The sequence below is a fragment of the Phacochoerus africanus genome, chromosome 3, assembly GCF_016906955.1.
Source record: "Phacochoerus africanus isolate WHEZ1 chromosome 3, ROS_Pafr_v1, whole genome shotgun sequence".
Lineage (NCBI taxonomy): Eukaryota > Metazoa > Chordata > Mammalia > Artiodactyla > Suidae > Phacochoerus > Phacochoerus africanus.
Window position 1 is genome coordinate 11,967,771 of NC_062546.1, and position 14,700 is coordinate 11,982,470.

Below are 14,700 nucleotides of genomic sequence, written 5' to 3' on the forward strand. Positions count from 1 at the left end.
TGGATGGGGGCTGGGCATCGAGACCTCGCCTCCAAAAGTTGGTCCCCGAGAAAGGGCCGGGGGACCCCTGGGTGGGGGCTGGGCACCGAGACCTAGGATCCAGAGGATAGTCCCCGGGCTGGGGGGGCGGGGCGGAGCGGAAACTGCTTGGGAGGTCTAGAAACCATTTGACGGGGCAGAGACTGCCTGGGAGACTAGAAAACAAAGCTGTCGCAGAGGAAGGGAGCAATACTCTAGGGGCGGGGAAGTGGAAAGCCGAATCAGAGGGAACCTGGGAAAAGAGCCTGGTCTGCGCCCATGCTGGGGAGGGGAGAGAAGAAGGGGTGGGCCCCCATAGGACACCCCCCACGCCACAGCAAGCTTACAGGCCCCTAGCTAGCTGAAAGCTGTGCTTCCCAGTGAATCCCCTCCCCCCACCCCCATCACCCCCTACGCTCTCGCCGAACCTGGGGCTGCCTGCCATCCAGGAGGGCTGGCCTCAACAATTGCCTGAGGCCTACCACCGCAGGGGCTGCCCCTGCACAGGCCTGCTTGCCCTTTGGAGGGGCTACACTTACGCAGAGTAGCACCAAACACCACCAGCCCCCGAGAAAAGGCCTGCAGCCCAGAAAAGCTAGAACAAGCCTAGCCAGGCAGTGAATAGATCTGCCTAATTCCCGGACGGTTTTTCTGAGTCGGGCTGCCCCGGGGAGGAGCCTCTTCGGTTTCCAATGGCCCTGCTACCCGCCCCAGCCCCCAGGGGGTGCCCTAATGGATCAGCTGCATAGGACTGCCAGCTCCAGGCAGGACCCCCTACAGCCCAGAAAAGCTGCAACAAGCCTGGCCAAGCAGGGAAAAGATCTCAGACGGTCTTTCTGAGTTGGGCTGCCCTGGGGAGGAGCCTCTTGGGTTTCCAGTGGCCCTGCTACCCGCCCAAGCCCCTAGGGGGTGCCTCACTCCCGCGGAATAGCTGCTCAGCACCACCAGCCCCCTAGAAGAGCTCCTGCAGCCCAGAAAAGCTGCAACAAGCTTGGCCAGACTGTGAAAAGATCTGCCTACATTCTCAGGCCATCCTTCTGAGTTGGGCTGCCCTAGGGAAGAGCCTCTTAGGTTCTCAGTGACCCAGATAGCTACTCCAGCCCCCAGGGGGGGCTGCACTCCTGAGGAACAGCTGCCCCAAACCGCCAACCCTCTGCAAGAACCCCACAGCCTAAGAACACCAGAGCAAGCTCTGCATGACCAAGTGAAATCTGCTACCATCGTGGTGTGGACATCCCAGTCCTGTCTGCCCTCAGGAAGTCCTCCTTTGCTTCAAAGAAACACTGTTAGCCCCATCAACACTCCAGAAAAGCCACACTGCCTCAAAAAAGATTGACCAACAACGCCAGCCCTCAGGAAATATTCCACAGCAGTGACAAGGCAAACACTGCCCAATAATGGAGAATACAACTCCCTCAGGAGAAAGAAAACAATAAGCAAGATGAAGAAGCAGAGAAACCACCCCCAGTCAAACCAATAGGAGAACTCACCTAAAACAGTCAACAATGAAACAGATCTCTGCAGTCTGACAGACCTGGAGTTCAAAAGAGAAATAGTGAAAATACTGAAGGAATTAAGAGAAGATATGAACAGTAATGCAGATACCCTCAGAAAGGAACTAGAAAATATAAGGAGGAGCCAAGAAAAACTAGAACATTCATTTGCAGAGATGCAAACTGAACTAAGGGCAGTAAAAACCAGAATGAATAATGCAGAAGAACGAATCAGTGATATGGAAGATAGAATAATGGAAATCACTCAATCCGGTCAACAGACAGAAAACCGAATCAAAAAACTGGAAAGCAATATGAGAGACCTATGGGATAATATAAAGCGGGCCAATCTACGCATAATAGGAATTCCAGAAGGAGTAGAAAAAGATAAGGGGATGGAAAATATATTTGAAGAAATTATCGCTGGAAACTTCCCAAATCTAAAGGATGCTGGGTTCAAGATACAAGAAGCACAGAGGGCCCCAAACAAACTGAACCCAAATAGACCCACAGCAAGACACATCATAATAAAAATGGCAAAAGTTAGTGATAAAGAGAGGATCCTAAAGGCAGCAAGAGAAAAACAGAATGTTACCTACAAGGGAACCTCCATAAGAATATCAGCTGACTTCTCTACAGAAACACTACAGGCCAGGAGGGAATGGCAAGAGATATTTAAAGTGCTAAAAGGGGAGTTCCCGTCGTGGCGCAGTGTTTAACGAATCCGACTAGGAACCATGAGGTTGCAGGTTCGATCCCTGCGCTTGCTCAGTGGGTTAACGATCCAGCGTTGCCGTGAGCTGTGATGTAGGTTGCAGACGCGGCTCGGATCCTGCGTTGCTGTGGCTCTGGCGCAGGCCAGTGGCCACAGCTCCGATTTGACCCTTAGCCTGGGAACCTCCATATGCCGTGGGAGCGGCCCAAGAAATAGCAAAAAGACAAAAAAAAAAAGTGCTAAAAGGAAAAAATATGCAACTTAGAATACTCTATCCAGCAAGAATATCATTTAAAATAGAAGGGGAAATAAAAATTTTTTCCAACAAACAAAAACTTAAAGAATACTGCAACACAAAACCCAGGTTAAAGGAAATATTGAAAGGGCTTCTCTAAACCAAAAAGAAAGGAAGGAAAGGGAAGAAAAAAGAAAAGGAAAAAAAAAAAAAAGAAGAAGAGGAAGAACTAGGACTGAGGAAACCACAATCAGAGAGCAGTTACTCAAATAAGCCAGCATGCAGATTTAATCATGAACAGGCCTCAAACAAAATAAAATTAAAAAGAAAAAAATAAAAAAGAGTCATCAAAACCATAAAATGTGGGCAAGGGATGTTAGGAAGTAAATAACCCTTTTTGTTTTTTTTGTATGTTTCTCTTCTTAATTTTAATATAGTAATGAAGTGTTTGAACTTACAGGACCATCAGGCTAAAACACACAATTATGGGACTGGGTTAGCATACTTAAAAAACAGGGCAACCACAAGCCAAAACCAAATATTGCATTTGCAAAAAATGAAAAAAAAAATACACTCAAGCAGATAATAACAGGAGACCATCCAACCAAAAAAAAAAAAAAGAAAAAGAAAAAGAAAGGAAGAATGGAGAACCATAGAATCAACTGGAACATGAGGTTCAAATGGCAATAAATAATCATCTATCAATTATCACCTTAAATGTCAATGGACTGAACGCCCCAATCAAAAGACACAGAGTGGCTGAGTGGATAAAAAGGCAAAAACCTTCAATATGCTGCCTACAAGAAACTCACCTTAGGACAAAAGATACATATAGATTGAAAGTGAAAGGGTGGGGAAAAATATTTCACGCCAATAGACATGACAGAAAAGCAGGAGTCGCAACACTCGTATCAGACAAAATAGACTTTAAAACAAAAGACATAAAGACAAAGAAGGATACTACTTAATGATTAAGGGATCCATCCAAGGAGAGGATGTTACTATCGTCAACATATATGCCCCAAATACAGGAGCACCCAGATACATACAACAAATATTAACAGACATAAAGGGAGATATTGATGAGAATACAATCATAGTAGGAGACCTTAATACCCCCCTCACATCAATGGACAGATCCTCTAGACAGAAAACCAATAAAGCAACAGAGATCCTAAAGGAAACAATAGAAAAGTTAGACTTAATTGATATCTTCAGGACACTACATCCAAAAAAATCAGAATACACATTCTTCTCAAATGCTCATGGAACATTCTCAAGAATCGACCACATATTGGGACACAAAGCGAATCTCAATAAATTTAGGAGCATAGAAATTATCTCAAGTATCTTCTCTGACCACAATGCCATGAAATTAGAAATCAACCATGGGAAAAGGAAAGAGAAAAAACCTACTGCATGGAGACTAAACAACATGCTACTAAAAAACCAATGGGTCAATGAGGAAATCAAGAAGGGAATTAAAAACTACCTTGAAACAAATGATAATGAAGACACAACCGCTCAAAATCTATGGGATGCTGCGAAAGCAGTGCTCAGAGGGAAGTTTATAGCAATACAGGCCTTTCTCAAAAAAGAAGAAAGATCCCAAATTGACAACTTAACCCTCCACCTAAATGAACTAGAAAAAGAAGAACAAAAAAGTCCTAAAGTCAGCAGAAGGAAGGAAATTATAAAGATCAAAGAAGAAATCAATAAAATAGAGACTCAAAAAACAATAGAGAAAATTAATAAAACCAAGAGCTGGTTCTTTGAAAAGGTCAACAAAATTGACAAACCCCTGGCCAGACTCACTAAAAAGAGGAGAGCAAGAACCCAAATAACCAAAATTATAAATGAAAAAGGAGAAATCACAATGGATACAGCAGAAATACAAAAAACCATAAGAGAATACTATGAACAACTATATGGCAACAAGTTTGACAATCTGGAAGAAATGGACAATTTTCTAGAATCTTACAGCCTGCCAAAACTGAATCAAGTAGAAACAGACCAACTGAACAGACCGATCACTAGAAATGAAATTGAAGAGGTCATAAAATCACTCCCTACAAATAAAAGTCCAGGACCAGATGGCTTCACAGGTGAATTTTATCAAACATATAAAGAGGAATTGGTGCCCATCCTCCTTAAACTCTTTCAAAAGGTTGAAGAAGAAGGAATACTCCCAAAGACATTCTATGATGCCACCATCACCCTCATTCCAAAACCAGACAGAGATACCACCAAAAAAGAAAACTATCGGCCAATATCATTGATGAATATAGATGCAAAAATTCTCAACAAAATCTTAGCCAACCGAATCCAACAACATACCAAAAAAATTATACACCATGACCAGGTTGGGTTCATCCCAGGTTCACAAGGATGGTTCAACATACGCAAATCAATCAGCATCATACACCACATTAACAAAAAAAAAGTCAAAAATCATATGATCATCTCAATAGATGCAGAAAAAGCATTTGACAAAGTCCAACATCCATTCATGATCAAGACCCTCGCCAAAGTGTGTATAGAGGGAACATTCCTGAATATAATCAAAGCCATTTATGATAAACCCACAGCAAATATAATCCTCAGTGGGGAAAAACTGAAAGCCTTCTCAAATCTGGAACAAGACAGGGATGCCCACTCTCACCACTGCTCTTCAACATCGTTTTGGAAGGCCTAGCCACAGCAATTAGACAAACAAAAGAAATAAAAGGCATCCATATAGGAAGAGAAGAGATAAAACTGTCACTGTATGCAGATGACATGATACTATACATAGAAAACCCTAAGGACTCAACCCCAAAACTACTTGAACTGATTCATAAATTCAGCAAAGTAGCAGGATATAAGATTAACATTCAGAAGTCAGTTGCATTTCTGTATACCAGCAATGAAATATTAGAAAAGGAATACAAAAATATAATACCTTTTAAAATTGCACCTCACAAAATCAAATAACTTGGAATACACCTGACCAAGGAGGTAAAGGACCTATATGCCGAGAACTATAAAACTTTAATCAAAGAAATCAAAGAAGATGTAAAGAAATGGAAAGATATTCCATGTTCCTGGATTGGGAAAATCAATATTGTAAAAATGGCCATACTACCCAAAGCAATCTACAGATTCAATGCAATCCCTATCAAATTACCCATGACATTTTTCACAGAAGTAGAACAAACAATCCAAACATTTATATGGAACCACAAAAGACCCAGAATCGCCAAAGCAATCCTGAGAAACAAAAACCAAGCAGGAGGCATAACTCTCTCAGACTTCAAGAAATACTACAAAGCCACAGTCATCAAAACAGCGTGGTACTGGTATCAAAACAGACAGACAGACCAATGGAACAGAATAGAGAATCCGGAAATAAACCCTGACACCTATGGTCAAGTAATCTTTGACAAGGGAGTCAAGAACATCAAATGGGAAAAAGAAAGTCTATTCAGCAAGCATTGCTGGGAAACCTGGACAGCTGCATGCAAAGCAATGAAACTAGAACACACCCTCACACCATGCACAAAAATAAACTCCAAATGGCTGAAAGACTTAAATATAAGACAGGACACCATCAAACTCCTAGAAGAAAACATAGATAGGCAAAACACTCTCTGACATCAACATCATGAATATTTTCTCAGGTCAGTCTCCCAAAGCAATAGGAATTAGAGCAAAAATAAACCCATGGGACCTCATCAAACTGAAAAGCTTTTGCACAGCAAAGGAAACCAAAAAGAAAACAAAAAGACAACTTACAGAATGGGAGAAAATAGTTTCAAATGACGCAACCGACAAGGGCTTAATCTCTAGAATATATAAACAACTTATACAACCCAACAGCAAAAAAGCCAATCAATCAATGGGAAAATGGGCAAAACACCTGAATAGACATTTCTCCAAGGAAGATATACAGATGGCCAACAAACACATGAAAAAATGCTCAACATCGCTGGTTATAAGAGAAATGCAAGTCAAAACTACCATGAGATATCACCTCACACCAGTCAGAATGGCCATCATTAATAAATCCACAAATAACAAGTGCTGGAGGGGCTGTGGAGAAAAGGGAACCCTCCTACACTCTTGGTGGGAATGTAAACTGGTACAGCCACTATGGAGAACAGTTTGGAGATACCTTAGAAATCTATACATAGAACTTCCATATGACCCCGCAATCCCACTCTTGGGCATCTATCCGGACAAAACTCTACTTAAAAGAGACACGTGCACCCGCATGTTCATTGCAGCACTCTTCACAATAGCCAAGACATGGAAACAACCCAAATGTCCATCGACAGAGGATTGGATTCGGAAAAGGTGGTATATATACACAATGGAATACTACTCAGCCATAAAAAAGAATGACATAATGCCATTTGCAGCAACATGGATGGAGCTAGAGAATCTCATACTGAGTGAAATGAGCCAGAAAGACAAAGACAAATACCATATGATATTGCTTATAACTGGAATCTAATATCCAGCACAAACGAACATCTCCTCAGAAAAGAAAATCATGGACTTGGAGAAAAGACTTGTGGCTGCCTGATGGGAGGGGGAGGGAGTGGGAGGGATCGGGAGTTTGGGCTTATCAGACCCAACTTAGAATAGATTTACAAGGAGATCCTGCTGAATAGCATTGAGAACTTTGTCTAGATACTCATGTTGCAACAGAAGAAAGGCTAGGGGAAAAATGTAATTGTAATGTATACATGTAAGGATAACCTGACCCCCTTGCTGTACAGTGGGAAAATAAAAAAAAAAAAATCAAATATTACAGAGAAGGCAAATTTTATTTTGACCACACTTCCTTTACATCTAGCCCCTTGGTAACCATTGTTACTGGTTTGGTGTTATCCTGCTAGAACCCAGTGCTATCCTGTAGAAATAGAATGCCAGCCACATGTGTAATTTAACTTTTTTTTTTTTTTTTTTTTGGCCATACCCATGGCATGCAGAAGTTCCCCAGGCTAGGAATCAAACCCATGCGACTACAGTGACCTGAGCCACAGCAGTGACACTGCTGGATCCTTAACTGTTAGACTACGGGGGAGTTTCTTGGCCTCACTGCTTTATTTTATTTTATTTTTTATTTTTTGTCTTTTGTCCTTTTAGGGCTGCATCCGCGGCATATGGAGGTTCCCAGGCTAGGGGTCCAGTTGGAGCTGTAGCCACCAACCTACGCCACAGCCACAGCAACGCCAGTTCCGAGCCACATCTGCGACCTACATCAAAACTCACGGCAATGCCCGATTCTTAATTCACTCAGCAAGGCCAGGAATCAAACCTGCAACCTCTTGGTTCCTAGTTGGATTCATTTCTGCTGTGCCATGACGGGAACTCTGGCCTTGTTGCTTTAAATTGAGAAGTGTGTCACCTAAAAAAAGTGTCTAGAGGTTGAAGAAAAGCATATGGAGCATATTACCTGAAAAATGTAACGAGTATATATAGATAAGCTTAGCCTACATTTTATGTCCTGTAATATACAGCCTGGTTTAGAGCCACCGAGTGGATGAGTCTTCCTGAAACACTGCTTTGTGGCCCCCAAAAAGTCAACAAGAGCATTTCTAGTACTTTGGAATATCATAGCAATCCAAAGCAACTCCTGCTTTGCCGAGGGGTGATGTGGGATTTGCCCATATATATGTCACTATAGCATCGTCTGTGGCAGTAACACAGTGTTCAACTAATAAGCACCTGGGTTTATTCCCTCAGCGGTCTGCCTGTGTGGGCCTGGCTTGGCCTTACATAAAAAACTTCTCACTGGTTTTCACTGCGGCATGGTTTTCCAGAATGTAAACACAGCATTGTTTATTTCATGGTGTTTGCAAACTAGTGATCCATGAGCCAAAGTTGACTTCCAGAGACGTTTTTGTGCCTGGACAATGATTGCAATTTATTACTTAGATGCTAACCTTAAAACACATGAGAAGATTCCTCATGAACATCTGGATTTCAGTTTCGTCTGGAAACACAGACTCCCTGGCTGTGTCTGCATCAGTCCCCAGGGGCTGGTGGGTGGAGCTGAGTGGGGCCACCAGCCCTCCTCCCTCCCTCACTTTACCTGCCTTTCCCGAAGGTGGCTGAGTCTGAGACCCTGGACCGTTCTACCCCCTCCTGATGGTCGTTTGGTCACTCCTGATGCCTCCTGACTGCAGCTGTGTTGCGCCTGCTCTCGGGATCCCCGCGTGCATGTGGGCCGGGGTCCTCTGGGATCAGACCCTGGAGAGGGAGAATGCAGCTTCCTCCTCCCTGCTCCTTCCCCTGCTGTGCAAAGAAACCCATTCATTTAGCAAATGTTTATTGAGCACCTGCTCCAGGCCAGGCCAACATTTAAGGGATTCCCACTGGGGTTCTCACAGGGCTGTTCTTCTGTGGCCTCTTTGCCACAAGAACACCCAACTCCTGGAGTGACACCCAGAGGACCATTGGCTTTGTGGGAGGTCTGGGCTGGGCAGCCTTGGGCTGGAAGCGGATCTGTAACTCACATCCTCTGTGCTCCATTCCTGCAGGGGATAAGGACCGGGTGTGCAGGGTCAAAGGTCGCCTATGGAAGCTGTTGTCCCCAGCCAGGCTGGCCACCCGGGCCCACCGGAGCAAATGGCTGGAGAGTTACCTGCAGCACCTGGAGGAGATGGGCGTGTCGGAGGAGATGCAGGCGCGGGCTCTGGTGCTGCAGCTCTGGGCCACCCAGGTGGGTGCCAGCAGGTGTGGGTGTGAGGTGTGCACACACAGGTGGCTGTGTGCTGACAGACACACTTAGGCTTGTGCCTGAGGGTCCATATGCGCGTGCCTGGGTGGGAGTGTGCACATGTGTGTGTGGGTGTACATGTGGGAGCGTGTGGCATTGTGAGTGTGGGTGTGTGCACACACCCGGCTGTCTGCCCAGTTCCCTGACAGACAGTCTCGTGAACAGGGTCATTCATTCACTACGTATTTATATTTTTTTATTTAGAAAAAAAACTTACAGAAAAGCTGTATGAGTAGTTTCATGAACTCGTATATACTTTGACTCCCCATTTTTAAGTGGGGACCTCATTTGCTTTCTCTCTCTTCTCCTGTGATTGTCTGATGGAACCATTTGCAAATAAGTTGCAGGCATTGTGATTCTTTGCCCCTAGTTACTTCAGCATGCACGTCCCAGGAGCAAGAATATTCTCTTGCGTGACCACAGCATGGTGATCAAATTCGGGAACTAACCCAGATACAGCAGCATTGTCTAGTACACAGTCCATATGCCAGTTTTGCAATAAAATCCTTTATGGCTCATCTTGGTCCAGAATCCAGCCCAGGATCGCACCCTGTATTTGTATTTTTCTTTAACATGAGACAGTTTTCATTGCCTTTGCTTCCAAAAAGAACAATGCCTTTCATTGTTTTTCATAACCGTGACATTATTGAGGTGTGCAGACCAGTTATTCTGAAGACTCAATTAAAAGTTCCAGGAGTTCCTGTCATGGCTCAGTGGAAACGAATCTAACTAGCAGCCATGAGGATGCAGGTTCGATCCCTGGCCTCACTCAGTGGGTTAAGGATCCGGCGTTGCTGTGAGTTGTGGTGTAGGTCGCAGACGCGGCTCAGATCTGATATGGCTGTGGCTGTGGCGTAAGCCAGTGGCTACAGCTCTGACTCAACCCCCCAGTCTGGGTACCTCCATATGCCGTGGATGAGGCCCTAAAAAGACATAAATAAATAAATAAATAAAAATAAAAAGTTCCGCTGAATACTCACCCTGGACCTCACAGCCCCTGCTCTGTGTTGCTTATGTTTTGGCCAGGGTGGGGTAGACATCAATTAAACACACAGGGTTTATATGATGCTGATACACAGGGTATAAAACAAGGTCATGATTAGGTACGTCCTGGGGGTCTTTTCTGGCTGGGACGGCCGGGAAACTTCTCTGTGCTGAGCTCTGGAGAAGAGCGAGCTAGATTTGGGGACGATGTGAGGACAGAGAATTCCAGGCAGGGGAAATGGCATGAGCAAAGGCCCTGGGGTTGGATCACGCGAGGTGTTTGGGCAACAGCAAGGAGTTGGTTGAAGCAGAGTGAGGGGAGGGGTCGTGGGACAAGGGAAAGGGCCGTAGAGGGTAAGGACTCGGGGTAGTTCTGGGTGGAGTGGGAGCCCTGCAGGGTTCTGAGCAGACGAGGGTCAGGATCCGAGGAGCAAGGGCAGAAGCAGGGGCAGTGGTGGCAGGACCAACTGGTGGCCATGGAGATGAGGCAGACGTGGATAGATTCTGGAAACAAAAGGAAGGCAGCCGGTGGAGCTGGTGATGGCCCAGATACTGGAGTGAGAGAAAGTGGGCCTGAGGATGCTGCCTCTCCAGTCCCGGCGCTTCCTCTTCTCTTGGCCTCACCTCCGCAGTGACAGTGGCACAGGCTGACATTTCTGGGTAATTCCGTTCCCATCGACTTAGGACTTATTTTTAGTTTTCTCTCAGAGCCATTAACTGTCCCTGCAGGCGGAGGCTGGCAAGAGGTTTCATCAGCAGTTGGGGCCCCATTTGTGCCTAATACCATATTTATGGGCAGTGACTTGGAACTCCAAACTGTCCCCAAAATCACTTATGGAAATGACCTCAGTTAGCAGAACTGGATGCTGGCCTGGGGGCTTGAGTGGCAGAAAGTCTGGGGAACAGCCTTTGGTGGGGCCAGGAGAACCTGGAGCGAGTTGGGGATGGGCTGTCCTCCGAGGTGGCATGGTTGGCGGCGTCCAGAGTCCGGGCAGGTGGAAGACCCTTCGAGATCTCAAGTCTTGAGAGCCAAGAGGCTGTGTAGCGCAGTGGTTTGAGGCACAGGCTCTGTGCCCAACCTGCCTGTGCTTGAGTCCTGACTTTGCCGCTTCCTGGCAAGTCAGCCCCTTAACTTGGTTTACTCCTCTGTAAGGCAGGGATGGCCGGACCCTCCTCAAGGCTTTGTGGGGAGGATGGAAGGGGGCGATACACATACATCCTGTAGATGCTTGGCGGATAGCAAGAGCTCGGCAAACACACCCAACAAACATTTAGTGAGGGCCCACTGTGTGCCAGGTGCTATTCTAGAAGCTGGGGTGGAGCACTGAGCAGAACCAGCTCCCTGCTCTTATGGAGCTGACATTCTGCTGGGAGAATAATAAGCAAGTGAGAATGGAAAATACTTACAGGTAATAAATTCCATGGAGAACCAACAAAGCAGGGGAAGGGGTTAGTGGCAGGGAGAGATGAAAGCCTGCTTTTTTGTTTGTTTGTGTGTTTGGCCATGCCGACGGCATGTAGAATTTCCTAGACCAGAGCTCGAACCTGCATCACAGGTCCTTAACCCACTGAGCTACCAGGAAACTCCCTAGGGGCTGCATTTTTGAGTGATCAAGGAAGGCCTCACCAAGAAGATGACATCTGAGCAGAAACTCAAAGGAATGAGGGAGTGAGCCGTGTAGATGCATAGGATAAGGGGGCATAGCAAGTGCAAAGGCTCTGTGATGGGGATGAGGGTGATGCAGCAGGGAGGTAGCAGGTGCCAGACAGGCAGGCCATGGGGAGCATTTTTTATTTTTCCTCTGAAATGGGAACCCTTTAAAGACTCTGGGCAGGGAAGCAACATGGCCTGCCTTCTGCTCTAGAGGGGACATTCTGGCAACATTCTGAGAATAGACCGTAGTCAGGGAGTGGAGGCAGGGAGATGAGGGAGGCAGCCATGGCATTGTGCAGGCAGAGAGGGTGGTGCTGGACCAGAGGGTGGGAGGGAGAGTGACTGGATTCAGGGTGTATTTCCAGGTAGAGCTCAGAGGCTTTGCTGTTGGCAGGCACGTTGGGAGAGGGTGTCAACAAGGATGACTTCAGGTTTGGGTCTGAGCAGCAGGAAGGATGAAGCTGAGGAAGACGGTGGCAGGAGCAAGTTTGGGGGGAGGAAATTAGGGTTTTGTTTGGGGGCCTGTTGAGCTCGAGATGGAGAATGGGTGGGGAGGAGCACCTGGAGAAAGAAGAGCCTGGAATGCAGGGTTGAGGTCCGGGCTGGACACACTTGGGAGTTGATGGTGCAGAGATGGTGGCTCAAGGGTGGATGGAGAACGGGCCAGACCTGGGCCTCTCCAGTGTGGGGGGGGTTGGAAGGGTGAGGAGGAGCAGCCGGGATGGGAATCGGGAGAGAGCGCCACCCAGAGGCCAGGTGCAGAAAGTGTTCTGAGAGGCTACTAAGAAATGGTAGCTGGGATTGCTGTGGTCACATCCAAGTCAGGAATAATCATTTCAAAAGATATTGAGCATTTACCACGTGCCATCCTATGGAGCATTTAAAAACATCATCTCATAGGATCTTCCCAGAAGATTTGGGGTTTAGACTGAGGTGGGATGGGGGTGAGGGCACAGCATCCAGGCACCAGAGGAGGGCATGGTGGGCTGAGATCCAAGGTCCAGGCAGGGAGAAGAGGCTGGCTCTTAGGGGGTGTGGGTGGGCTGAGTGGGCGGGGGGAGGAGAGGACCCAAAGGCCTGCTCCAGCAGGCCCATCACAGTCCAGGCCGCCCCCCTAGCTCTGAGCAGTCAGGCAGCAGGCAGCTCCACTGATCCTAGTAACGCTCAGCTGACACCACTATCGTGACCCCATCCGTCCAGTTTCACTCCTCTCTTCCTTCCCCACATCTGGCCGGGCCTCAGCAGCCATGGCCCCAGGAACCCCCCTTGGTTCTGAGTGAGGGGAGGGGGCTCTGGGGGCCACAGGGGCACCAGGGTCCATCTCAGCCCAGATAGAGATCGTGGGTCCGTGCGACATAGGGGTGAAAAGCAAAGGCAGCCTTTCGAGTCAGATGGACTTGGGTGGAAGCCCAGCTCTGCCACTGACTAGTTGTGTGACCTTGAACAAGTGACTTCACTTTTCTGGGCTTCAGTTTCACCCTCTGAAAAGAAGAGGTAATAAGAATAAGAGCTGTGCACAGAATCAGGCTTTCCCCCTTCAGTTTTATTTATTTATTATTATTTTTTTGTCTTTTTGCTATTTCTCTGGGCCGTTCCCGCAGTATATGGAGATTCCCAGGCTAGGGGTCGAATCGGAGCTGTAGCCACCGGCCTACACCAGAGCCACAGCAACACGGGATCTGAGCCGCGTCTGCAACCTACACCACAGCTCACGGCAACACCGGATCGTTAACCCACTGAGCAAGGGCAGGGACCGAACCCGCAACCTCATGGTTCCTAGTCGGATTCATTAACCACTGTGCCACGACGGGAACTCCCCAGTCGTGGGAGCTCCCCAACAGAAGGGTTGCAGAGATAGTAGAGTTTTCCCATATCCCGTGCACCCAGCTTCCCCCGGTGTTACCCTCTAAAGAACCATCATTCTTGTCAAAACTAAGAAAAAAGCCTTCATTACATTTCTATTAATTGAAAGTCCATACTTTATTCAGATTTCCCCAGTTTTCCCACTAATGTCGCTTTTCCAGAATCCAAGATTCCACTTTGTACTTAGGGTGTTTTGTTTTTGTTTTTATTCCTTGAGAAAAAAATTTAATCACCAACAGTGAAAAGAAATGTAACCTGTGATCCCCTAGCCCTCAGCTGTGCATTCTCTCAAACCTCAGATGGGCTTCCAGCCACCAGCAGCTCTGGGCAGCGTGGCAGTCCCCACAGAGGAGGGTTTTTCTCTCTCCTGTGAATCCTAGCACAAATTCCACGTCCCAGGCCCACTGGCCTGGCCCAAATTACCTGTCCCCGCTGAGTCCATCATCCAATCCTGACTTGAGTGGCCCAGGCTGGGTCACATGGTCACACCTGAGGTCTGGAGGGGGTCATTCAGCTCTAGACAATCCGCACAGACTTAGCATAAGTGCAGGTAGTTCTCTGAAGGAAAATGGGGTGTTCCTATCCAAAGGCCGGGAAGTAACTGGCAGGGCAGGCAGGGCTGCTGATGTCCCCTGCTCCCATTGACTGAGAGTGCAGTGAGGAGGCCACAAGGTGGCGCACGGAGTCTCTGAGCAGCAGGTCTGGAGCACAGTGAGCGCCCCCTGGAGGTCAGCTACCACCGTTTGCAGAAAAGGTGGCCCAGAACACAAATGCTGCTGGGTGGTGGCCCTTGGCTGCAGTGGGAGGGAATGAGATTAGACCAGAGGTGTCCTCCTGGGTAAACTGAGGCAAGACCCCACAAGAGAACACTCAACTTCCACGGTAGTTGACTGAATATCTTTTTTTTTTTTTTTAGGGCCACAGGTGTGACATGTGGAAGTTCCCAGGCTAGGGGTCCAATCAAGGCTG

At 47.0% G+C, this 14,700-nt stretch overlaps 1 protein-coding gene across 1 annotated transcript in view; it reads left to right on the top strand.

Annotated features, from left to right (window-relative positions):
• The window catches only part of PTGIS (prostaglandin I2 synthase), a 54,250-nt gene that overhangs the window by 28,838 nt on the left and 10,712 nt on the right, over positions 1–14,700 (top strand). The window contains exon 6 of the mRNA XM_047770896.1: positions 8,992–9,173. Within this exon, the coding sequence (XP_047626852.1) occupies positions 8,992–9,173 (182 nt within the window). The remainder of the gene's footprint in view (positions 1–8,991; positions 9,174–14,700) is intronic.